This window comes from Pyricularia grisea, chromosome VII, assembly GCF_004355905.1.
Source record: "Pyricularia grisea strain NI907 chromosome VII, whole genome shotgun sequence".
In the NCBI taxonomy this organism is placed as follows: domain Eukaryota; kingdom Fungi; phylum Ascomycota; class Sordariomycetes; order Magnaporthales; family Pyriculariaceae; genus Pyricularia; species Pyricularia grisea.
In genome coordinates, this window is record NC_044975.1 from 2790825 (window position 1) to 2816071 (window position 25247).

Consider the following 25247-nt stretch of genomic DNA (forward strand, 5'->3'; position numbering starts at 1 on the left):
TAGGAAGGAAATTTCCCAGGTAGAACCATGTATTGAATCCAGTAGCGCTAGCTATCTAAGTTTTAAACAGACATTACCCTGCAACACAAGGTACCAAGTGCCTGCGACCGACTCGTGTATATGCCAAAACCTTTTCACTTTTTATCGCCTTTCTGGCGCCAACAACGCTCTCAGGTGACAGCCACAGTTCTCAGGTCAGGCCCCGACCCCGATTAGGTGAGACGGGGTTCACGCATATCGGAAAACTGTATCGCCTTCAGGATGGGCTCGAGATGGCGTCTGCTCGAGCTAGTTGTGTCTGGGGTTCAGGCCTGGGAGATTGTGGGCCTTCGTGTAAAAGTCGAACCCACGGTGGGACGGAAGCTCTTTCTGGATATCGTCAGGGTTCCTAGGCGCGCAATTTGCATCAATTTGGATTGTCATGTGGAAATTGTCCCTGGTACTGGTAAAAGTAATTGGGCCATCCCCTGGCGCCGCCTGGCTCGCTTCGATGACCTTTCTTCCATCTGGTGTAAATTTATACGAGGAAACAAAACATTTGTCATTACTGATTGTGCTCAGTAGTGACACGGCCAAGGCAGGCTGAATTGCCGCGACACACAAAACGAAGATGGATTGAAAATGCATGATTGTAAAGATGATAAGTGACGGTTGGGTTTAAATGAATAATGCTAAAATAATAAGCAATAATACAACGATTATAGGGTTGGGGTATGTGTGCTTCGTGAATCGACTAGTGATGTTGAGCAAACATTATCGTTTCAACTCTTGCTCTTATATGTTTTTTTTTTTTTCAAAGTCTTCGTTCATATATAATTATATACATTGCAAGCCAGGGCCGGACTTGGCAGTGTAAAATTCTTGAATCCTGTAAAAACTCTAGTTTACAGCATGTACAAGGCAACCCGGTGAGACAAATATACCCCCTGCCTCGGACTTCCCCGAATGTTCCAAATTTGGTAAACTTAAAAGAACTAAAAGGGTGATATCTCCATAATTGATGAGGGGAGTTCGAGGATCTAGTCCAGTCCATTCCGTCTTTGAACTACTAGTATGCAGTTTATTTTGTTTTGATCCACCGCATTATACAACTACCTGCTTAATATAGAGCCAGTATTCATGCTGCTGGAGTTGAACAAGATCTTCGAGATCAGGCAGCCAAGCTGTGGCCTATTATAAAGGTATGGATAAAGATCACCATCCCTGAACAGGTAGCACAGCGCTGTGGGCGTTGTGGGCGTTCTCGATTTAGGTAATAGTTTTAGCAACAAACAAGAAAAAAAAGTCTACTATGCGGTAGACACCTGAAGCTCCCCGCGGAAAAGTTAGATTGATAGAGGTCTACGAATATATATACGGTGGCAAGGGGTGGCTGTTTTTTGTCTGGTATCGTGGTACGTGGCTTGGGCTTGGTATAAACGCGTGATGCGAGAGCTTTACTTTGTATCTCTTGGGTTCCTTGTCAGTCCGAAACTGAAAATACAATTTTTATTTTATTTTAGAGTCTCCACTGTTATAATTTTATGTAAGTAATATCAATGCCCTGCAAGTCCATCCCCGTCATACCTGCGTCTCTGGACGCTGAAGTCAAACTCGCTCACTTTAACTAGCACAGTTGTCCCCAGATCTGCAAACAGTGGTTTGTAAGCCGGCTCCAATATAAATAAGGAGCTTTCCCAGCCATGGTGGTCTCATAATGCCCCTGAAGCAGTCACCTGAATTGTGACGTCTCGTTTTCTCGCTTTTAGTGCTCTGTTGCCCTCCGCAACAGTTACAATTTTTCTATGTTCAACACCACTCCATGCGGGAATCTACCTACAAACGGCAAGCTTACAGGCAAATCGATGAAGCGACAGCAGGAATCAAAACTATAAGAAAGCGACCGTAGTGGGACTGTCTCAAGTCAAAAGTGTTTAGCCCTTTGAAGAATGTAAAAAGACTTTCTGGGAGTCACCTTCATATAAAGGGTATTCATACACATTTAATTATATTGACATTTATCGCCGATTCAATTGAAAGACAGCAGAGCCTGCACTATGTTTCAAGGCCCGAACGTCCGGGGAGAAGTCCCTGAAAGCGGGACGAAGGGCGCTTTGCTTTTGGAAATCAGCATCGTCGGGGAATTCCGGGCTATCTGGACCTGTCGGGTTCCGACGGGGACAACGGGCACAACGGGGCCAGCTAGCGGGTAAAAGACCAAAACTTGCGGCGGAGACCTGGTACTGGGGCGAGACGAGATTCCTCCTTGTACTCTGCCATTTTACATTCAAGAACTCTATGTAGTGTTTGGGGTTCAAGAGAGTCCACTTGTCCATCATTCTCGGAGCTGCCGTGAAGACCGCCGGTAGGCAAAGCATCGACGGAGACATTAAGGGCCTGGAAGACGAGGACTTGTTAAAAGTGGATTGTAAAGATTATAAAGTTGGGAAAGTGGATTTTGGATGAAGATCAAAAGGAAAAGCAGGTCGTTAGTCGGATAAACGGTATTGACGCAAATTGTGCTATTTAGAAAAGTAAGGATTCATAACTGTAAGTACAATTCTCTTTTCACAATAAGTCCACGCACCCATTATATAAGTGGAACAAGCACAAACGGAAATGCTTCCATACCAGTGGCAAAATTCCCTCAATGCCTTGCTGCTATTCTTTTCCGTCTACATTATAAGGATTAATGTTTTATCTTGGGCGTAATATCGCGGTTTATGGTTAAACAGACAGGCAGGCAATGCTAATTTATTAAATATCTCAATGTATAGTCTCAGTGCTCAGACTAGACCCCCTTGCGTTGCAGGGTGGACCGGGCGCTCCATATACCTTTCAGCCACATGGCTTTTCAACCAATCAAATCGGCCGAAAAAATCGCGCCCGTTTTAAGTTGAGGACATCTTATCGATTATCATCGCGAATGACGGAAGTTATACAGTAGACGCACTGTGCGCGCACTGTATATGCAACGGCGATATAATTAAAACATTATATATTTGTTTATTAATAAATATTTAATTAAATAAAAATGGTAGAAATAAAAGAAAATTATTATTATAAAACCTTATATTTATATTGTTACGACCAGATAATTGGGCCGGTACCAGAAAGGCCAGGTGGAGTCACACCCCTCCTAATAACACCCGCCCAAAAGGAATACCGACCGGCAAAACGACGATTACCTAAAGGCAAAACCACGAAATCTCACGTAACCTCACGTAACGGCCAAAGGAACGGATTTTTATAATCTGTAAAATCTTAATTAAAAATCACAAATTAAACAAATTAAAAAAAATCACATTTAAAAATACAGGTTATATAAAACGCATTTATTACCATATAAATAAATTCGATTTTAAAATTATTTAACAGCAATTAAATTTTAATTAACCTTAATATTTATTTAAAACCGATTATAAACTTCATCCCAATTATCGAAAATACCCAATTACCCAATTAAAACGTTCAATTATTTTAATCCACTATATTTTACCATAAAAACAGGTTACCCCAATACCTTAATTGTAATATTTTAATTATTTTTGTTCAATATTTTATTTTAAAATATACCGAATAATACCGCCGAAATAATATTTTCCAACAAAACCACCTTTTAAACCTTTTTTATTATTAACGTTCCGGCCAGCGTTAATATTTTACGTTAAATGGTCGCGATGTTCCAAACCGAAAATCGACAATTTTAAAAACAAATAACCGAATAAATTAACCGAATTAATAAAAACAGCATTAAATATCTTTTATTTACGCTTTTTAACGGTATTATAGATATTTTACAAAAATTTTTTACGGAAACCCGGGTTTATTTACATTTTAACGAAAATAATTTCGATAATAATGTAAATAAAATTGCCTACGTAATTTTGTTTTTAAAAAGCGACGCGTTCGTTTGGTTTAAACCTATATTGTAAAATTATTTGGACCATAAAAGAAAACCGTAAAATTAAAATTAACCGCATTTTCGATAATTACAATAATTTCGAAAAATATTTTAAAAAAATATTCGGTAATCTAAACGAAAAACGCACGGTTAAACGTAAATTGATACGTTTTACCCAAGTTAAATTAATATTTAAATATACCAGTAAATTTTGATAAATTACCGTTAAATTATTATAAAGCCCCGAAACCCTAATAAAACGTTTTTATACGGAATTTAAAAAAAAAATTAAAAACGAATTTATTAAAAAAAAACGACCCAACATTTTAATTAAATACGTAAAATTAACAATTAAAATTAACAACCGATAATACGAAAAAAAATTGGAACGACGCGAAAAACGCAGCGTATAAGGACCAATTTTACGATAAACCAATACCGGACGCAAATACCAACACCCCAAACCGCCTCGTTAATATAATATTTTATATAAAACGTATAACGGACCCATAAATTTTAACGCGATATAATATAAAAAACCTTGTAAAAACCCTAAAAATGGCAAATATTTTAAATATAATAAAATAGGGCATATTATTAAAAATTGCTTTAAAAATTAAAATAATATCCCCGGTTTTACCCTTGATTTTAGGGATAAACCCGAAAAAATACAAAAATTTAACGTTATAAACCATTAATAAATATAATTTAACCAATATAATTTATAATAATTCCAAAATAAACGCCGTATAATACCCTTAAAAACCAAAAAATATCCGAATATTGGCAATAAAAAACCGAATACCCACAAAAATAAAGCCACTAACCAATTTATACCGATAAAACGTTATATTACCCGAATTTACAAATTCGAACGTTTTAAAAAAATCCGATATAAAACCATTGGAATAAACCCACCGTATTAAAATAACCAATTAATTTTTAACGGAAAAATCTTTTAATAATATTTTAAAAAAAATTTAAACGATAAAAAAAAAAGTTTTAAACCGTTATAACGCGGAAAAAACCAATAATTTTTATAAATACGTTAAAAAACAAATTAATTTATACCGAAATAATTAATTAATCCAATTTCCAAAATATAACCCGGTGTAATAAAGGTAAAACCTTTTAAAAAACCCGGATTTTACGTTTAAAAACCACCCAATATTTAATATTAAATATCCGGAATACCCACGTGTTTTTTGGACCAAATATTTCCGAAATAATTACGAAATCCACCTAAATAAAAAAATTTACCACAACTTTTTCCCTCGACCACGATTAATTATAAAAATTAGCAAAATTTACATAATTAAAAAATTACCCAATTAGGAAATTCAAATTAAATTACGGAATAAATTAATAATTATTTTTACGTTATACGACGAATATTTTATAATATATTATAATCAACCAAATTTCCTATAATACGAATACACCCGCAATATATATAAAATCCATATATTAATTAAAATATAGGATTAACACGCACGAAAATAACGATACCAAATACCTGTACCCATAATTAAAATTATATAAAACCCGAAAATAAAAAATAAATAAACGTCCACAAACGTACGTAAAATACCTGTACCAACCAAACATTTATTCGACAAAATTAAAATAAAAAATAACCTTCCACCCCAAAATAAAAAAAAACAAGGACCCAAAACGCGAATCCAATAAATTAAAAAATTAAAACAGTTAAACGGTACAAAATACCGAATAACGACGATAAAAACGGAATAAAAAACCTTAAACGTTATATAAAATACGGTAATAAAATACAAATATATATTTTTTAATATATAATTCGATGGAAAACCCATATAAATATTTTTTAATAATAAAATACAAAATAATTATATATTACCAAAAATTATAACGGAACGACGAATATTTTAATAATAAAAAAAAGCCATATTAATTGTAAACCGTGGAAAAAAAGCAATTTTATACGGGAACGGTATTATCAAAATAAAAACCGTATATTTTTAAATAGAAAATTAAGGACGAAAAAAATAAATTATTTTGGATATTACGGAAATAAGGGATAAAAATATAATTTTAAAAATCCCCTGGTTTAAAAAAAATAACCCCAAAATAAATTGGACAACCGGCCAAATTTAATGGAAAAAATATTTAATTATTAAACAATTTACAATATATAAAAATTTATACAAAAAATATAAAATACGGACGAATTAAATAAAATAAATGGCGTATTTATAAAAAAAACGACCAAACCCGAAACCAATACTGTAAAAAAAACAATTATCCACAAATTAAAACTAATCCAACCCCATAATACCAAATATAAATAAATAAACCAAAAACAGCAAAATTCCAAAAAAATACCAAATTTACATACGATTATTAAACCAAAAGTTCGAAATAAAATTACCCAAATATAATCCATTCGACCACGAAATACCATTTAAAAAAAAAAACCCAATTAAAATTCCACAAAATATACGGTTTAAACCCAATATAAATAAAAATATTAAACGAATATTTCGTAAAAAGTTTCGAAAAAGGTTATATTAAACCATCGATATTATTAATAAAATATCCAATCTTTTTCGTACCAAAAAAAAACGGAAAATTACGATTATACGTAAATTACAAATAATTAAATAATATTATTATTAAAAGTTATTACCCATTTCCATTAATAAAAAAACTCCGAAATATATTTTACCAAATATAATGGTTTACGATATTAAATTTTAAAAAAATATATAATTTAATCCGTATAAAAAAAGGCGAAAAATAAAAAATTACGTTTCGTACCAGGCGAAAATATTATAAATACCTAATAATACCCTTCGGTTTTATTAACGTCTTAATAATTTCTTAAACTATAATTAACCACGTTTTTAAAAAATGTTTAAATATTTTCGTCGTTATTTATTTAGATAATATTCTTATTTTTTCCAAAATAGTGGAAAAATATAAAAAATACGTTTATACAATTTTACGAAAATTACAAAACGTTAAATTTTTAATTAAACCAAAAAAATATTTTTTTTACAGCAAATAAATTAATTTTTTAAAATACATTATCGTTCCTGGAAAAATTAGGATGGAAAAATTAAAAATCCAAATAATAAAAAAATAATTTTAACCGCAAAACGTAAAAAACGTTCGAGTTTTTTTTAAATTTGTAAATTTTTACAAAAGATTTATTAAAAAATACGGCGCGATTACCACCCCATTAACCAATATAACCAAAAAAAACCTAAAATTCCAATAAATGGAATAAACGTAACAAACCTTTAAATAATTACAAAACGTAATAACCCGAAAACCAATTTTCAAAATACCAAATTTAACAAAATTTTTCGAAATTAAAACCGACGCATTCAATTACGTAATCGGAGAATAATTTAACCAACGAAACGAAAAAAAAAATTATATTTTTGCGCCTTTTTTTTATAGAAATTATATAAACCAAAATTTAATTACCAAATACACGATAAAAAATTAATGGCTATTATTTAAATATTCGAAAAATAAAAACCCCAATTATCCGGAATTAAATACGAAATATTAGTTTATACGGATTATAAAAACCTAATTTATCTTATTATTAATAAAATATTAAATAAACGATAAATTAAATGGTTAAAATTCCTATTAAAATTCCATTTTAAAATTATTTACCGAAAAAAAATAAAAAATAATAGGGCCGATACCTTTAACCGAAAACCAAACCACGAAAATACCGTATTAAAAAAAACACGTATTATTTTTATAATAAACGAAAACGAAAACCTTTTACCAATACACCGAAATTTTATAATAATAAATATAATAATTACACCAAAAAAAATACGGAAAATCCACGAAAATAAAGCCCACGGACACCAAAAAATTTCCAAAATATAAAAACGGCTAAAATAATATTATAATTTTAAAAAAACACGACAAAAAATACGAAAAACCATTAAAAATTGCAAATTTTACGCTAAAACCAAATCCGCAAAATACAAATTTTATAAATTATTGCAATTTTTACCAACCCCCGGTAAAATTTGGCAAATTATTATAATGGATTTTATTATTAAATTACCACCTTTAAAAAAATCATTTACACGAACTAAATATAATAATATATTAATTATAATGGATAAATTTACCAAATATACCTATTTTTTACCATATAAAAAAAATAATAATACCGAAAAAATCGTTTATATATTTTTACGAATAATTATTAATAATTACGGATTACCAAAAAATATCGTTACCGATAAAAATAAATTTTTTATATTAAGATTTTAAAAATCGTTAATAAAATAATTAAAAACCAATTATAAATTATTAACAATATTTTACCCCTAAATAAACGGATAAATAAAATAAACCAACCAAATATTTAAACAATATTTGAAATATTACGTAAACCATAAATAAAATAATTAAATACAATTATTATTTATAATATAATTCGCCTATAATAATTCAAAAAATAAAAATACCAAAATAACCCCGTTTTACGCCAATTACGGATTTAACCCTACAATATACGAAAAACCCAGAATAATTATTACGGCACCACGGGCCGATAAACAAATAAACAAATTATAATAATTACATAAAAAATTCCAACAAAAATTAAAATTCGTACGAAAAAAAATAATAAAATACGCCAATTAATATCGGATAAAAGGATTATCCTTTAAAAAAGGAAATAATATTTATTTTATTCGACGTAATATTAAAATACAGCGACCAAATAGCAAATTAAATTTTAAAAAATTTGGACTTTTTAAAATTAATAAAAAAATTAACGATACCAATTACCGATTATCGTTACCAAATATTATAAAAATTTGTCCAATATTCCATATATTATTATTGGAACCAGCATTATACGGTATTATTATATAAAAAATAATCGAAATTAACGCACAAAAAACCTATAAAATAAAACGAATATTCGACCATAAACAAAACCACGGCAAAACAAAATACTTTATTAAATCGAAAAATTATAAATATAAAAAAAATGTTTAAAATTTTTTTAATTATTTTTAGGATTATTAGAAACCGTTCCGTTAATATTATTAAAAATTGGATTTGCGAATAAATTAGCCAAAAAAAAAATAATTTAAAAAAACACTATTTATTATTTTTAAAAATTAAAAACCGACCAAAATTCGAAATTATACCACCAAAAGAATTTACAAAAAAATTATTAATATATAATATAAAATAAAAAACACTAAAAAACAATTTACCAGCGGAATATTACATAAAAATATTTATTTTATCCAATAACGAAAAATTTAAAAAGTTTATCGGAAAAATCGAATTTTAAACAAAATTAAAATCCGGAAAAAATAATTTCAAAAATATTTTAAAAAAAAATTCGGTTAATTGCCGCCGTTTTTTTATTTTACCTTTTTACGTTCCACCCAATCCAATTTTTCCAAATTATTAATTCCGCGAAATATAATTCGCATTATTTTTTAAACCACAATTTTTTTTATTTCCGTAAACGGAATAATTTTAATTATTTTCTTTAAATTTTTTATTATTCCGTTAAAATATTTTTTTCCAAAATTTTAATTTCCGTATTTAATTTCGAATATTACCGACCGATATTACGTAATTGGGCGTTAAATACCCCCAATACGTCGTAATTAAACCAATTAACACGAAAATATTTAACGTAACGGGAAAAGTTTTACGGCGAAATAACGTAACGTATTATACCGCGCGATTTATAATAAAAATAAAAAAGCATATTTACGGAATAAAAAAAAAACGCAAAAAAAACGTGGCGACGTTCCGTTAACGAGCGACCAAATTTTAATTTGGTAACGCGATTAAATATAATGTAAAAAAAAAATTAATAAAAAAAAACAAAATTAAAAATAAAAATTAGGAAAATATAAATTATTTAAAACCAAAGGAATTTGGCCAAAAAAAAGAAGATTTAATATTACGACCAAATAATTGGGCCGGTACCAAAAAAACCAGATAAAATTACACCCCTTTTAATAATACCCGCCCAAAAAAAATACCGACCGGTAAAACGACGATTATTTAAAAACAAAGCCACGAAATTTCACGTAATTTCACGTAACGGCCAAAGGAACGGATTTTTATAATTTGTAAAATTTTAATTAAAAATTACAAATTAAACAAATTAAAAAAAATTATATTTAAAAATATAGGTTATATAAAACGTATTTATTACCATGTAAATAAATTCGATTTTAAAATTGTTTAACAGCAATTAAACTTTAATTAACCTTAATATTTATTTAAAACCGATTATAAATTTCACCCCAGTTATCGAAAATACCCAGTTATCCAGTTAAGACGCTCAATTGCTTTAACCCACTGTATTTTACCATAAGAACCGGTTACCCCGATACCTTGATCGTAACATATATACGGTGCGTAAATATTAAATTAAAAATGAATAATAATGTTATTTTTAACGCCTTACTTAAAAACTTATATATAAATAATAATATATGTAAATATTTTATTTTTATACAATAGAAAATATAATTTTATTAATATCCAGGTATAAAAAGCTTTTGTAAATTATTATTCGTTATTCTTTCATTTATAAAAATATATAGTAAATTAAATATTATATACTAATATTTAATAATTAATATACTTACTAATATACGGTTTAATAAAATAATATTGGTAAATAATATACCTTTACATTAAATACTTATAATAATAAAATAAATTTTATTATTTTAATTTATTTATAATAAAATAAAACAAAATATAATATTTATTTCACTTTAGACTGGGCGGGCCTGAAATGGTCATCTTTCTTTACTTTTGTAACCTTTATAATAATTTAACCAAATACCTAATATAGACCAAATCTAATACCTGTATAAAACCAAAAAGCCGCTTTTCAATGGTGTAATATATATATTTGTAACGTTTATAATAATCGACATATTAAAAATAATATATATTTGCTCTTTTTATTATTTAAAATTCGAATTAAAATATAATAAATATAGGGTAAATTCTGCTAGATAAATTAAATTTTACATAATATTTAAAAATTTAACCTGGGGTTGTAGAATATTCGGTTAATTTTATACGATTTTTTAAAATAAAAACCATAAAAACGCATATTAAAATTAAAATTTAATTTATAATATTTTTGGTTAATAAATAAAAAAGTAAAAAAATTGTACTAATAATAAAGAAATAAAAACAGAATTACGAATTTTTTTGAATTTATATTTAAATTTTTTTATATTTAAATATTCTTTTTAAAAAATCCCTATAGTAAAATTTTATTAATTTTACTAGTAAAATTTTTAAATAAATATTTACATATAAAGGATTTTGTAATTAAAGCCAAAAAATTCGTAATTTTGTTTTTATTTTTTCATTACCAGTCCAATTTTTTTATTTTTTTATTTACTAACCAAAAATATTATAAATTAAATTTTAATTTAATATGCGTTTTTATGGTTTTTATTTTAAAAAATCGTATAAAAATAACCGAATATTTTACAACCCCAGGTTAAAATTTTAGATATTATTTGAAATTTAATTTATTTAACGGGCTTTACCTTATATCTATTGCATTTTAATTCGAATTTTAAACAATAAAAATAACAAATATATATTATGTTTAATATTTCGATTGTTATTAACGTTACAAATATATATATTATACCATTGAAAAGCGGCTGTTTGGTTTTATATAGGTACTTAATTTGGTCTGTATCGGGTATTCGGTTGGATTGTTATAATGGTTAAAGAGCAAAAGAGAGATGACCACTTCAGGGCCCTAACCACTTCAGGCCCGCCCAGTCTATATCTTATTATATAAAATTATTAATATAATATATTTTTAAAATTTAAATTTATAAGGACGTTAATTTATACCGGTTATTTATTCGTTAAAATTGGTAAAAACATAAACCCGTTTTAATTATAAATTTTACTAAAAATATTTATTATTTTATTTATTCGAATATTTTACATTTTATATTACGTAATATATTAGCTAAAATTTATATAAATATATTCCCCCCCACGTAAAAAAAGTTCTAAATTACATGCAAAAATTAAATATAATTAAAACAAATTAAAAAAAATCTAAATTTTTCTAAAAATCCAACCTTTATTTAAAATTTAAAGGCACCTATATTTTAATTTAATTAATATAATTATTAAAATATAAAATAAGTTGTTGTTAATTATTTTACTAATTATTATATTTAACGTATAATTCGTATTATCTTACGATTTTTATTTAATTAACTATAACGGAATATTAATCGCCGAATTGGCGAAATTACCTTTATTTGCGACGAAAATTGTTAAATTATTTTTAAATTTAAATTAAAATAATTTTTGGTTAAATTTACGAATATAAATAAAATACGAATTTAATTACGGTTTAATTAATAAAAGTTACGTTTAGGGATAAATTTTAAAATTTATCCACCCTATAATTATAAAGGGGTTTAATTCAAATATTAATATAACGAATTCGTGTTAAATATACGTATTATATAACGTGTTAAAACGACGCGGACACACGTGACCCTCCCTTATATGAATACCTTTTTAACGCGAATAATAACGGTTTTATACTTTTATTTTATAATTTTAATAATAATTAATTTTAAAATTTATCCCTAAATGTAAATTCCATTAATTAAACCATAATTTAATTCGTAATTTTATTTATTTTTGTAAATCCAATTAAAAATTATTTTAATTTAAATTTAACAATAATTTAACAATTTTCGTCGCAAATAAAGGTAATTTCGCCAATTCGGCGATTAATATTCCGTTATAATTAATTAAATAAAAATCGTAAAATAATACGAATTATACGTTAGATATAATAATTAATAAAATAATTAACAACAATTTATTTTATATTTTAATAATTATATTAATTAAATTAAAATATAGGTGCCTTTAAATTTTAAATAAAGGTTGGATTTTTAAAAAAGTTTAGATTTTTTTAATTTGTTTTAATTATATTTAATTTTTGCATGTAATTTAAAACTTTTTACACGTGGGGGGTGGTATATATATATAAATTTTAGCTAATATATTACGTAATATAAGGTGTATAAAATTTGAATAAATAAAATAATAAATATTTTTAGTAAAATTTATAATTAAAACGGGCTTATATTTTTACCAATTTTAACGATTAAATAACCGGTATAAAAAAAGGTCCACGTGAGAAAAGTTTTCTAATATTATTAAAATTGCGTATTTTATATATAAATTCAATAAAATATATATATTTTTTAAATTTATTTTAGATTTATTTTAAATTAAATACAGAAATAACCGTTATTTTATTAATATATATAATTAATATAAGACTTTTACTTTATAAAACCTTTTATTAATATATATGTTAATTTTTAAATATTTATATAAGATATTAAATTTGTTATATATTTATATTAATAAAAAAGTAACGAATAACAATTTACCAAAACTGTTTATATATAAATGTTAATAAAACTATATATATATTATTATATAAAAATAAAAAGCTTGTATATTATTATTTATATAAAAATTTTCAAATAAGGCGTTAAAAATATTAATTATAATATTTATTTTTATTTTAATTTGCATATAACGAATAATAATAAATTTTGTACACTGTTTAAAAGCCTTAATATGGGGCTTTATAACGATCCTTTTAATATATTTCCCCCATTTCTATTTAATTAAATATTCGTAAATAAAAAAAATACACAGTATTTTAATTGTATCGACGCTGCGCATACAGTGCAATTACCTCTATATGCGGCGATAATCGACAAAATGTCCTCAGATTAGAACGGGCGCGATCTTTTCGGCCGATTTGATTGGCCGAAAAGCCATATGGCTAAAAGGTATATGGAACGTCCGGTCCACTATTACGAAGCAGGGGTGGTCCAGTTTAAATATTAAAAATACCTTTTTGCTATTTTATCCATATATTTACAAGGATTATTATTTTATCGTGGATGTAATATTATAGTTGGAATTTAACGAAATAGGTATATAATGTTAATGTATTTAATTTTTCGTTGTAATAACGCGTTTAATTTTTAAAACCAAAACCGTAAAGGTCGCAGGGCAAACCACGTTTATTGCTAACAAAACGTACAGTAAATTAAACAAGCCAAACACCATTTTTAATAATTATTACACAAAAGGTCCTTTATCGCAGCATTGGTCCTTTTTTGTATTTAATATAATAGTTAAAATTATTATTTCCCCAATGTTTTTTACCAATTTTGTTTGTATATATTATACCAGCTTTTTAATATTTTAATAATATAACCACAAATTATTCGGTTAAAATTGTAAAAAATGGGTGGGGGTTTTATTTACCCATCGTTGCAATTATAACCCGTATATTTGCAGTTTGGACAATAAAAATTGGCTTTAATATTTGAATAATTAAACCCGTTAAACCGAACAGCGAAATCGCCATGGTTGGTGGTAAAACCACGAGGGGGGCAGTGGTATTTTTTAACAGCGTTTTGTGAATTGGCCGGCAAACCGCCGGCGGGCAAAGCGTTAACGGAAACGTTAAAGGCCAAAATGGTGAGAATTTTGGAAAATTGCATATTGTCGGTTTAATGACGATCGAAAATACCCGAAAAAGTGACGAAAAAGGAGTGAAAACCAAAAAAGGCAATAAAAGTCAGCAGAGGAAAAAAGGAAAAAAAAAGTTTTAAAAAGTTCGAATGTTGTGGATGTGGTGAAAAGAAGGAGATGAGAGAATTTATTCGAGGCAGAAGGTGGTATTTATATTATTAAAAAAGCCCAATATTCTGTATATTTACGGGAAAGTAATGCTTATGTCGACGATAAAACATATTATCCGAATTCAGTTTTTAATAAGCCAATTCGGGTTAACCGCCATGAGAGGTGGCGGTGCCCACACCGGTAAACCACCCGCGGCCGACTCAAACCTTTATTAATTGGATAAGCAGCAAATGGCTAACACCCTTCGGGTTAGTCAAGCATAATATATGAATCAGGGCTAATATGTAAAGTGGACTGTAAAACAACGCTAATGACTATATGGAGAGTCATAGAGTTGTATACTTGTGACAAAAGAGCCGTTTAAAAGGGAAATCAGAAGCCGGCAATACCGAGAATCAAGCACAAGGCAGCCGTCGATATTTGATTTAAATGCTCCCGAATTGGTAATTAACAAAAGTTTTGCTCATGCTATAATACAGACCAGCTACGCATGCATTGATTCTCTGCCAATTACACGTAGAGGGTAAGCTGAAATTATACGAGGAATAAGTCATACAACCCCACAAGGTGTCGAAAAAAAGGACGATCAGGATCGACAATAATTTAAAGTAATTAAAACGTGAAAGCTATTGCAACAACTAGTAAAATGTCACGGATAATTATATTTAGACCATATTGTATAGAAATAAATCTTTGGAATAGAGCGTTCTATTTTTGTTATCTTTCAATGTATATTTCAAGAAGCTACTATAACTTCACCTCAGTGATTGAAGTCACAGGTTAGCTGACATGCTTAGTCACTTTAATCCATTGAAGCCTTAAGTGTAGGAGCAGGCTAACGGATGACTTGATCGCAACAAGTGGCTATGCCGGCGGGAGTAAGGCTCTTGGGCCAGCCGGCGGCGGCGATTAGTCCTAGCCCTACCAATCGACGACCATTTGACGGAGAGAGCAGCTCTGTACTAGATAATAGCACAGGGGAACAAAAGAACCACGCAAACAAGTAAGCTCAGAATTGGGATGTTGCTCTGACCGTACCTGACACTTGTTCACTTTGTTTCAAGGTGGTTTGTTGATGTCATCACTTTGACCATAGGTAAAGCTACCGTGCACAAGCGTCTAAATACAAGCCTTGTCATTTATGAGCTGCCTTTGAGCTTGTCGATGATAGACAGAGCCTCTGACCGGACTTCTTTGATAATCTCGCCAGCAGGCTGTGACTTGTGAACCAAACCGACTCCAGTACCACTGTGCATTGTCAGATCAGAATATCCTGTTTCGTCAGAGAAAAGAGCTAACGAATCAGGAACTCACGCAAATGTAACCATTCGTGCCTCATCTTGTTCCGCCACTGCCTTTTTGAAGGACTCGTGAACCTCGTGCAAAGGGACGCCATTCGCGAGGTCATCGAGCCCCGAGTGCCTGATCACTCTGCCGGCGTACAACTTTGACCATGTCGGATAGCCCATGATTGCATCGTTCATGGACGACCTGTTTTGAAAGTCAGCTTGAAGCAAAAGCATGCTTGGCTGTAATGGTAATGCCACCCACCTTGCCGTTGTGGCGCCACCATCGCTAGCATTCAGGATGGCTTTCCGCACGAATGAGTTAGAGTCTGCTTCGTCGCAAGCAACGAACTAAACGCCAAATGTTAGCCCAACCGCCTACTTTCTTCCACAAAAGAAAAAAAAAGGCATATCCTTCTTACTCGAGTCCCCATGGTGACGCCATCCGCACCTAGCGCCAGCGCCGCCGCAACCCCCCTGCCGTCCACGATACCCCCGCCCGCAACCACGGCAACCTCTTGCCCGCGCAGCGCATCCACGACCTCGGGCACGAGCGTCACGATGCTGGCCGCCTCGGCCCACTGATGCCCGCCGGCGTCGCTGCCCTGCGCCACGACGACGTCGACGCCGCAGCGCGCGACCTGCCTGGCCGCCGCGACGGACCCGACCTGCGCAAACACGCGCATGCCCCACTCGGCCCCGGCCTCGCGGAACAGCGCCACGAACTCGGCGTATACCGGGTCTGCCGGGTCCGAGCCGAACAGCCACACGAACGCAGGGCGGTGGCGGTGGAGGATGGGCAGCGCGTTGGCGCGGTAGGCGTCCGGCGTGGCCAGGAGCGTGAGGAAGCCGACGCCGATCGGGAGGGGTGTGGCGGCGGCTTCGTCTGACTTGGTGTGGTTCAGGAGGCGGCTGGCGATGGTGAGTTGTTCTTCCAGGGCGGCGAGGTGGGGAGAGTTGGCGCTGGGGTCCATTCCTGCTGGGACCATGCCTTTTTGGTGGATTAAGGAAAGATCAATCTTTAGTTTTTTTTTCTATGGCGTGGCCGGGTAGAAGTGGACTGGAGAAACGAGCAGAATTAACATACCGAGGCCTCCGGCTTGAGTTACTGCGGCGGCTAGTGCGCCGTTCGCCACGGTGAACATCGGGGCGCTGATGATGAGGGGAAGTTTAGTGGTGGGGAACCACTTGTGAAGGAGGTTTTCGGCCATGGTGATTTCGGTAATGTTAGTCGGCAGGATCTTGAGGATTGGGTTGACTCGCGATAAGTTGGACATAGTCCAAAAAGTTGCAAAAGAAATACAAACTTATATCTAGGGTCCATGTAAATAAACCCCGCAGCTTGCCAAGAAAATTGCTGACAGGGACTTAAATAGTCTTACTTTTTGTGGATGACTTCTTAGTGCTTAGTGGATAACTGCCTCGGTAAGCGATGGGGATCCAATCCAAGCTGTTGGTGAAATTAAGGCCGATAGTTATCATAAGCAGGTAAACGTTAGCCGGTTTCGCAGATGGTATATCCAAAAAAAATCGGTGTTTCATTGGGCCGAGACTTCAGGAACATGCAAAAAAGCAGCTGACATAAGTTTGTGTGGGAGAAAAAGGATATGTACACGAACTCGAAATTGTTCGTGTCATCTACTGGGTGCTGAAGTCAGAGGCTAATAGCTACTTACCCACCTAAACTTTCGAGTCTCAATTTGCCCCATCTACGTGATCTTCGGTCTGTATCTTGTCCAGAATCTATCTTATTTTACTACCCGCGATGGCTCACCGACAGCTTTGCCTTGTGTTGACAGCAATTTAAGGGCTAAATTCACACGTGACCTCCTTCCCACTTACCATCGTAGATATTCCCCCGATGCAAGGTCTAAATGGCACTTGAACTGGAACTAAACCTGCTGCTTTTGGTGGTTTATTTGCTTTCGGGATATGAATGAGGTGATATGCGAAAGTCCCGAATCACCTTCAATGCCGCCCTCCGTAGCCCATCGGACATAATGAGCCGGATTTGTTTATACAGAAAGGATCTTGCTCTTCGAGCGTCCCAAAGTTCCGCGCTGCCCCAAGCATTGCGATAAAGTAGCTACATATTGGGAGTTTTGATACTAAAATAGCAAAAAGTCTTCAGCCTAGGAGATGCAGGCAAGCTCTCGATTTTCGTCATCAAAACCTGACTTTGGAGCTTTGGTGCTTTCCTCAGAGTCTCAAGTGATCAGGCGATAAATGGCAGTAGAACAAAGTCATACTGGGCGAGAATCAATGGTGTTTCTATCATAATAGTAGAAACGTTTTTGGTGTTGCTCAGAGACATACGAGATGAACGGACAACTGACAAAAGGTAGGGGCGTCCCTGGCATACCCAGTACCCTAGCCCATCCACGACGTTAAATCTCCTTTCTAAGTAAAGGAGATATCTATAGTAAGCCTTCGCCTGGCTGTGCCTTACATCATCCTTTGGGAACCTTCTTCGCGTCGGCACTTGTGCTTGGCCGTGCCATCCCCTTCGTTTCACTGGAACCTTTCCCACACTTGGCCGATGGGTTTCCAGCTGCTCATCCATAAAATCCCGTAGCGGGTACTTCCGCTAGGATTCTGATAGAATGTGCTAAATTTCCCCTTCTAAACACATGTATGCACGGCATCACACAGGACCCCCAAACCTTTTGGCCGGTTTGGAATGCACAGCAGGAGAAAGGGGGTCCACCATTATCCGTTTCCTTTAGCTTGGACAGGCGAACCTTCTCAAACCGACTTTAGCCCAGAGTTTTGTCCGTATAAGTGCGCTCATCCATCCGCTGGATTAGAGCAAATGAAAATTGGTAGCTCGCGTAAAAAAGCATATCTACGGAGTAGGGGCCAGAGCATGAATATGGGGATGCGGGCCCATGACCACATCGGTAGAAAAGGGATCGTCGCCGGGACAGAACCACGAGTTTCCCCGGATCCAATCAAAGGTCCAGGAAGAACAAAGAAAGCACCGCGAGCAAAACATTGCTGACGAGCGTCGCGCGTGGGTGCCATCTCGCCCCCACGGGGTCAAGTGGAACCGATCAGTTATCAACGCCTGATGCCTGTCCCAAGAAAGCGAAAAAAGTAGCATCACTGGCGGAAATTTGGCGAGTATTCTTTTTTTTTTTCTCGTATGTACTTCCGGTACAAGGGAAACGATGGGTGAGCGTGGGGTGATGAAACTGTGTAACCGGAGGCTGCAGTAACATCCACCTCAGTTGTCTTTTCTGGAACTTTTGTTTGTACGGTGCTGCAGACTGCATCCAAACCCTTCACGGAGGTTTCAATCCGTAATTCAATCGGGTTAAAAGCATCGTCAGTATGCATGAATTACAAGCATCAAACTCGATTCCATCCCAGCGCTCAACAAATCCTTTTGTGGTTTGCCTGGCTCGGCTTGCTCGGGTATAAAATTCTATCTGCTTTCCTCTTCCAGCTTAGATCTCCGACGCAAGGGATGAACCGCCAAGATGTCGACCCAACCGGTCAACACCTCTTGGCAGAAGCTACACCGCATCACTGGGAGCGCACTCCTTTCTCCGGACCAATCAAGATGATTTCCCGCACACCCTCTCACCGTTTAGGAAAGTCGATCTCCGCTTGGACGGGGGTTCATTTCGTATTCTGTACGGTCGATTTGGTCCGGGACTGTACCCAGATGGATTTATCCACTCCAAATGGGTTGGGAGTTAAACACATGAGGCTTGCACTGCGAGATTACCGACTGCATCAGCTTTGCTCCCTTACGTCCGCTTTGCCGAGTCGAAAGTGCTCCAAGAACTTCGACGATGGCCACGTCTTTTGTGACCTGTAAGATCTGTGATGCCTTGGCCTCGTATGATCATTACATGCTCACTTGAAGTGCGTGCAACGCATCCTATGATTCATATGCAATCAACGATGCACATATGGCGTAATGAGGCTTTCTAATCGCGAATCCAACTATCTACGTAGAACGGGAGGCTACCATTAAAATCAATCTGCCATTGCTGTACAGTCGAACTGGAAATATAGAATTATTAAAAGGCTCCTCTCAGTCCAGATGTGCCTACAGCGTACTGCAATGATTCGCCTCAGACAAACTACAAGTTTCATTGCCTGCATGTCTCGAATAAAGCCCACATCGTAACTATGACGCAGATCATTGTTTGTTAGTGTGCCCGTTGCCGTGGATTTGCATACCCAATTAGGAACAAAACGCTACTGGCACTTTGATTGGGCGCTTCTTTTTTCTCCCTGTAGCGTTGCTTTTCGAATCCAAAAGTCGCCCTGCTTGCGAGACCATTCAAGCCCATCCCACCACACCATCTAGAAGTCTTGGTTTTAGTATGCTAGTAGTGACCAAGGGATGAAGGGTTGTTCAGCTTTTAATATTACCTACTTTTAGCTCTTGGGCTTGTATTCACGCATAATGACCCCCTCAGCTCTTTGCTTCTTGAGTATTGCACATTTGCCTCCTTTCCGTGAGCTCCTGGTGTTGCTTTGGGCGGGCTCTGTTGCCCGTCTAGGGAGGTATATAACAAGATCTGTGAAACCAACCCCTTTGAGCCACAATCTTCCTTCCCTACATAATCACTTCTCCTTTCCGCAGAGTACAGACCATTAGAGTTTCTACGCCTCATCATTCCCTTTGGGATCGAGATCCCATGCATCAAAACCCATCACACCTGACTGGTCTTCTGCCATCCATTGTCGTACAAATCGTATTTCTACCGGAAAAGAACAAGAGAATCTTTCGTTGCAACGCTAGTCCCCATCTGGTCATACTCAGCCACTGAGCCATACGCAGGTTTCCCATGGTTGCAAGACCCTTACAAGCCTGTGCCAACATCCACTAAACCAGTCCCTGCCGTGACTCCCCGCCTACTTTGTAACCAAACCACCATGAACCATCACCCCCTTCAGCGCAATCAATCCCTCATCGCCAGCCTTCGCAGCCTCATAGAGTTGGAAAAATGGCCCGAGTTCGACGCGCTCGAGGCCGACTTCAACCGAAGCTTCGACGCCGGCTCCGAGGACGCCAGGCAGGTGCGCGAGCACGACTCGCTGGTGCAGGCCATGCAAGCGGCCGAGGCCGGGGTGCACCGTAATCTCGAGACCAAGACGCGGTGGGCGGCTGTCGAGATGGCCAGGGTCAAGAGGGTGCAGCTCCAGGCCGACGCGCTCATGGCCGAGGCCAAGGTGATGAGGGACGAGGCGGGCAGGGAGATGAAGCGGGCCAGGGAGGTCGAGGATGAAGTCGAGAGCGAGATCTCCCGGCACGAGGAGGTCGTGGAGTCGATCAAGGGGAAGCTTGGCAGGATCGCCAGGGAGCGGGAGGGGAGGCGGGTGACTCAGGAGAGGAGGTTCAAGGCTGCAGTGGGGAGGTTGTGGCAGACTGTTGAGGATATGCAAGGTGTGCGGCCTGTGGTGGGCGAGACCCATGCGCAGACACAGGTACAGGTACAACCTAAAAAGGTAAAACCAGAAAGACCCGCGCCACTTTTGTTGTCGAGCTCTTTCAGCCACAGGAGACCGGACTCAACTAGCCAAAACTCTCCCCAAGAAAAGAACGCACTCGATATTGAATCACTACCAACACGGGATCGACCAATAGGGGCCTTGTCCATTTCACAACTGTTGATCGATCCCAAAGAAGAACCTTCGTCTGCCACGTCCCATTCATCTCCACCGCCTCCATGGGATTGCATCCAATTGCCTATCCCAGACACCCGTGGTCAGTTTCATTGGCCACCTCCTCGCCCAGGACCCGACGCATTGCCTCCTCCTGGCGTGCCAAGATCTGATGCCAAGTCATCATCTCGTGTTATATCCTTACCGAGCTACAAAACATGGCGTCAACACCAACCAGTCTCTCCACCACCTCAACTAGAACCAACTGGACGCAAAAGGCGCGCAGTGGAATGTATGCCACAGTCTGATACGACCGTAGCAATGACCGCACCGCAACTCCCGATACCATGCGGCGTTTCCGTGCGGTCCCTCTCCCCAGTCAGCTGCTCCCCACTATCAACAACCTCATCTCTGCCACACATACCCACCCCCTTGCGCCTCCCACCGCCGATCCAATCTTTCCCAACAGAAATCCAACCCTCTCACCATCTCCTACCACACGTACCGCTGCCTGCACAGCCAACCAGGGGCCAAGTCCCATTCAAACGCAAGCACAACACCATCCCACCCCCGCCCTTGTCCCACCAAAAGCCCAAACCCGCCAACACGGACGACGTCGAAGCCGCCGACCGTTGGGACACATCCTTCCTGACCCCTGAGGCAGGTCTGCTCGGCAGCGTGTCGTGGGAGCAGTTCCGCAACGACAGCAGCAAGTACCCCCTGCACAAGCGGTGGCTGTGCCAGCGCCGGAAGCGGGTCAAGGGCGCGCGGGGCGCGGGGCGCGGCCCGCTGCGCTGGCTCGTCTTCAAGTGTCCGGCGCACCCGGCCCGCGTCATCGACTGCCAAAAGGAGCTCGAGAGGCACTACATCCGGGACCATGCCGACGTCAAGACGGCCGAGAAGCGGCTGGAGGAGTGTGCCGTCTACGTCAGGGGTTGTCGGGACGCGCTGGCGAGTAGTCACAATGCGCGCATCACGAGGGATACCTACGCGGTGGATTGGGGGAGCGAGGGGCCGGTTTCTCCTGGTGGTGTTGGTGATGGCAGACAAGGAGGGGGCGTGCGGGAGCAGGTTCCTAGGGCGGTCAGTGAGAATCGGTTGGATGCGTGGGAGAGTCGTGTTACCGTGCTGGCGGGGACGGGTCAAGAGGCGAGCAGTGCTTGACTTTTCTTTCCTTTTCATATGCTGCTCTTACATCTCTTTTCGCTGGAACTGGATCTAAAGTAGGTGGGTTATTTTATAACGTAGAATATGTCTGTATGACTACGAGGTATATAATTCTTTTTTTTCTTTTTGGGCAGATCTCAGAAAGATTGTTTGAGACTTATAGTATGCGCATGTCCTGATTGGTATGACAGAGAGTTTGGTTCATCTCTTCTAGCTCGTCTGTAAAAAAAAAAAAAAAAAAAAAAAAAAAAAAAAAAAGCCATTTGCAAGCTTATTACTTTCCAAATAATTTTCATCATCGCCCAGCTTTATCATATGTGATCATTGCAGCTGGACTTGTCTGCTTGGCGTCCCAAGATCCCACGTTTTTCTGGCCATGTGCGCAGACCAATCCCACCAGCGTGTTAGAACTTGGCCTGCATTAATTAGCAGAACCTATCGACGCAGGATGATCCTTTTTTTTTCGACAAAGAGTATAGACGTTTATGCAGGTCCCCGGTTCTGTATTTTCTACCTACTATTAATAGTCTGGCAGGGATACTTTGGCATATGCTAACCTTGCCTGCTGGCGTATTCGGCCCACTCAGCACCGATCCCACAGCGGCTTGGCCCGAATGATCCATGTTTTCATATGGAGAGACTGAATCGCCCACTTCAACGCGCATTCCCTACAATCAGACCAAGAGACCATGCACTTGATCGATCGGCCCAAATGCACGCCCACGAAAAGCTTTTCCTACCCAGATGTCTGCTTGCAGCGAAGTTTATCGCCAATATTCAGCCTCGAAATATGTATCAAGGGAAAATAGATTGCAGAGGATACAACCCCCCATCAACATTCCGTTCGATCGAATAATTTATGATATGTGCGTGATACCCGGAGAGGCCTCCAAACAAAAAAATAACTAGTTGGTGAATGTGGCCAAGGGATGTTGGCAGTGTCCGGCTGTGACAGGTTACCTATGCTAGAATGCGCAACATATAGTTCCTCGAGGTCCCCAAGATCCATGTCAGTTTCCAGCATGCAAAATATTGCACTCTTCTATTTATGTCCATATTCTGCCAACGAACTGTTGATACAATAACCGTTGTGCTATCAACCAAGTCGTCGAAAAGTAGCAGTACATATCGTTAGCTTATGACCCATTACCCGCGCTCTTTTAGACTTCAGAGTTCTACACGAGGTGACACATAAAAGTTTATTTTTCTCTTTATTTTCTATTCTGACAGTCAGTCTTAGGCAATTTGCCCAGGCCATTCTCCAAGGGCCTGGCAAAGAGGAGATATGACACACAAAAAAAGAAAGAAAATAAGAAAAAGCAGTAGTTGCTCATATAGTTACATTTCACCGTGGTAGACTCCTCGCTCCTTTAAGTTCTTGGGCAAACCTATACAGTGAGCAGTGCAACCCGCGCCAGCGTTGCATTGATATCCTGCAATCGTAACGTATTCGCCTCCTTCAATGGCAATTTCAGTGCCGATAGGCGTTTTACCCTCCCATATGGTGATGTGACATTCCCCAACAGCGAGAACGGTCGCTATGGGAGACAGAGCGGCGAAGGCCGCAAGAATAGATCCGAACCTCATGATGAGGGGTTGTGGTGACTACTTTCGTATTTCCTTTTTTTTTTTTTTTTTTTAGATCCCTGGACCAATATGTGAAGCGAGCCGGTGCTGGTATGATGATGCTGACTGATTCTATTGAAATATCAAGGTACGTGCCGTAAGGGTAGGTGAGGATTTGCTGTGATTTGTTCCAGACAAAAGTAGGAGAAGTTGAAGGTATTACGTTAGAATTGTGCAACAGAAGACTCGAGGAAGTTATTGGGCCGGTTGGATTTATACGACAAAGACTGAGCAGGACTTCTGTGATTGCCTAACCCCTGGAAGTGATTAGCTGTCCTGAAAGAAGGTTGTGATTATTTCAGCGCAGGAAAACGCTAAAAAGTAACTGAGGGCAGTGGAATCCACTTTTAGTGCAAAGAAATACCGATATAGACTTTATGCAACAGGCCCACAAGTAAAAGAAAACCCAATTGGGTAGTAAATATACTTGGCACACCCAAGTTTATCTGCTCGAATTTTGCGTTTTTCTGCGCTGAAATACCCACACTCTGAAATGGTCGGTATCACACAGTAAACTATTTAAACGTTTATGCCCAGCTGTACCGAGTAAGCCCAAATTGCTCATAGTGGTTACCGCGACAGTGGCCTACCGGATTTCGTTGTCATGCCGTTCAATTTTACAACCTCCATCCCGGTACAACGCTTGCAGATTCATGCTCGGCGTTACCGAATCAAGATATGATCAAGATTGGAATAGTCTTGTTGTCAAGATTCTTGCCGCAGCATTTCAAATTATAGCTTCGGTTCTTGGCAATTAGGTATTACATAGTGCATAGAGGTTTTTTTTTTCTTTTCTTTTTTTTTTTTTTTGACTTGCATTGTTGTTGTTGATTAGTGTTTTTCTGCAGAATACCCGAGCTGCGACTTCCATGGCACACCGCGCTTGAACTGGCGTATCTAGCGGT

The 25247-nt window shown here is 36.4% G+C and overlaps 5 protein-coding genes across 5 annotated transcripts; 1 reads left to right on the forward strand and 4 right to left on the reverse strand.

Moving 5' to 3' along the window:
• Nucleotides 1–14253: 14253 nt before the first annotated feature.
• PgNI_10836 (uncharacterized protein) lies at nt 14254–14496 on the reverse strand (the record flags this gene model as incomplete). Its single annotated transcript, XM_031130810.1, has 1 exon — nt 14254–14496. One exon carries the CDS (start codon nt 14494–14496, stop codon nt 14254–14256), a length of 243 nt encoding a protein of 80 aa, XP_030980004.1.
• Nucleotides 14497–15381: 885 nt separating this feature from the next.
• On the reverse strand, nt 15382–17184 carry PgNI_10837 (uncharacterized protein). The gene is made up of 5 exons (XM_031130811.1): nt 17012–17184; nt 16347–16915; nt 16190–16275; nt 15953–16129; nt 15382–15886 (listed from the first exon to the last, which is right to left on the reverse strand). Exons 1-5 carry the CDS (start codon nt 17133–17135, stop codon nt 15778–15780), a joined length of 1065 nt encoding a protein of 354 aa, XP_030980003.1. The 5' UTR covers nt 17136–17184; the 3' UTR covers nt 15382–15777.
• Nucleotides 17185–20820: 3636 nt separating this feature from the next.
• On the forward strand, nt 20821–22713 carry PgNI_10838 (uncharacterized protein; the record flags this gene model as incomplete). The annotated part of the gene is made up of 1 exon (XM_031130812.1): nt 20821–22713. One exon carries the CDS (start codon nt 20821–20823, stop codon nt 22711–22713), a length of 1893 nt encoding a protein of 630 aa, XP_030980002.1.
• On the reverse strand, nt 22042–23339 carry PgNI_10839 (uncharacterized protein; the record flags this gene model as incomplete). The annotated part of the gene is made up of 2 exons (XM_031130813.1): nt 22042–22734; nt 23274–23339. The coding sequence occupies 2 exons, from the start codon at nt 23337–23339 to the stop codon at nt 22042–22044; spliced, it is 759 nt and encodes a 252-aa protein (XP_030980001.1).
• A 715-nt stretch (nt 23340–24054) lies between these two features.
• On the reverse strand, nt 24055–24303 carry PgNI_10840 (uncharacterized protein; the record flags this gene model as incomplete). Its single annotated transcript, XM_031130814.1, has 1 exon — nt 24055–24303. The coding sequence occupies one exon, from the start codon at nt 24301–24303 to the stop codon at nt 24055–24057; it is 249 nt and encodes an 82-aa protein (XP_030980408.1).
• Nucleotides 24304–25247: the final 944 nt, after the last annotated feature.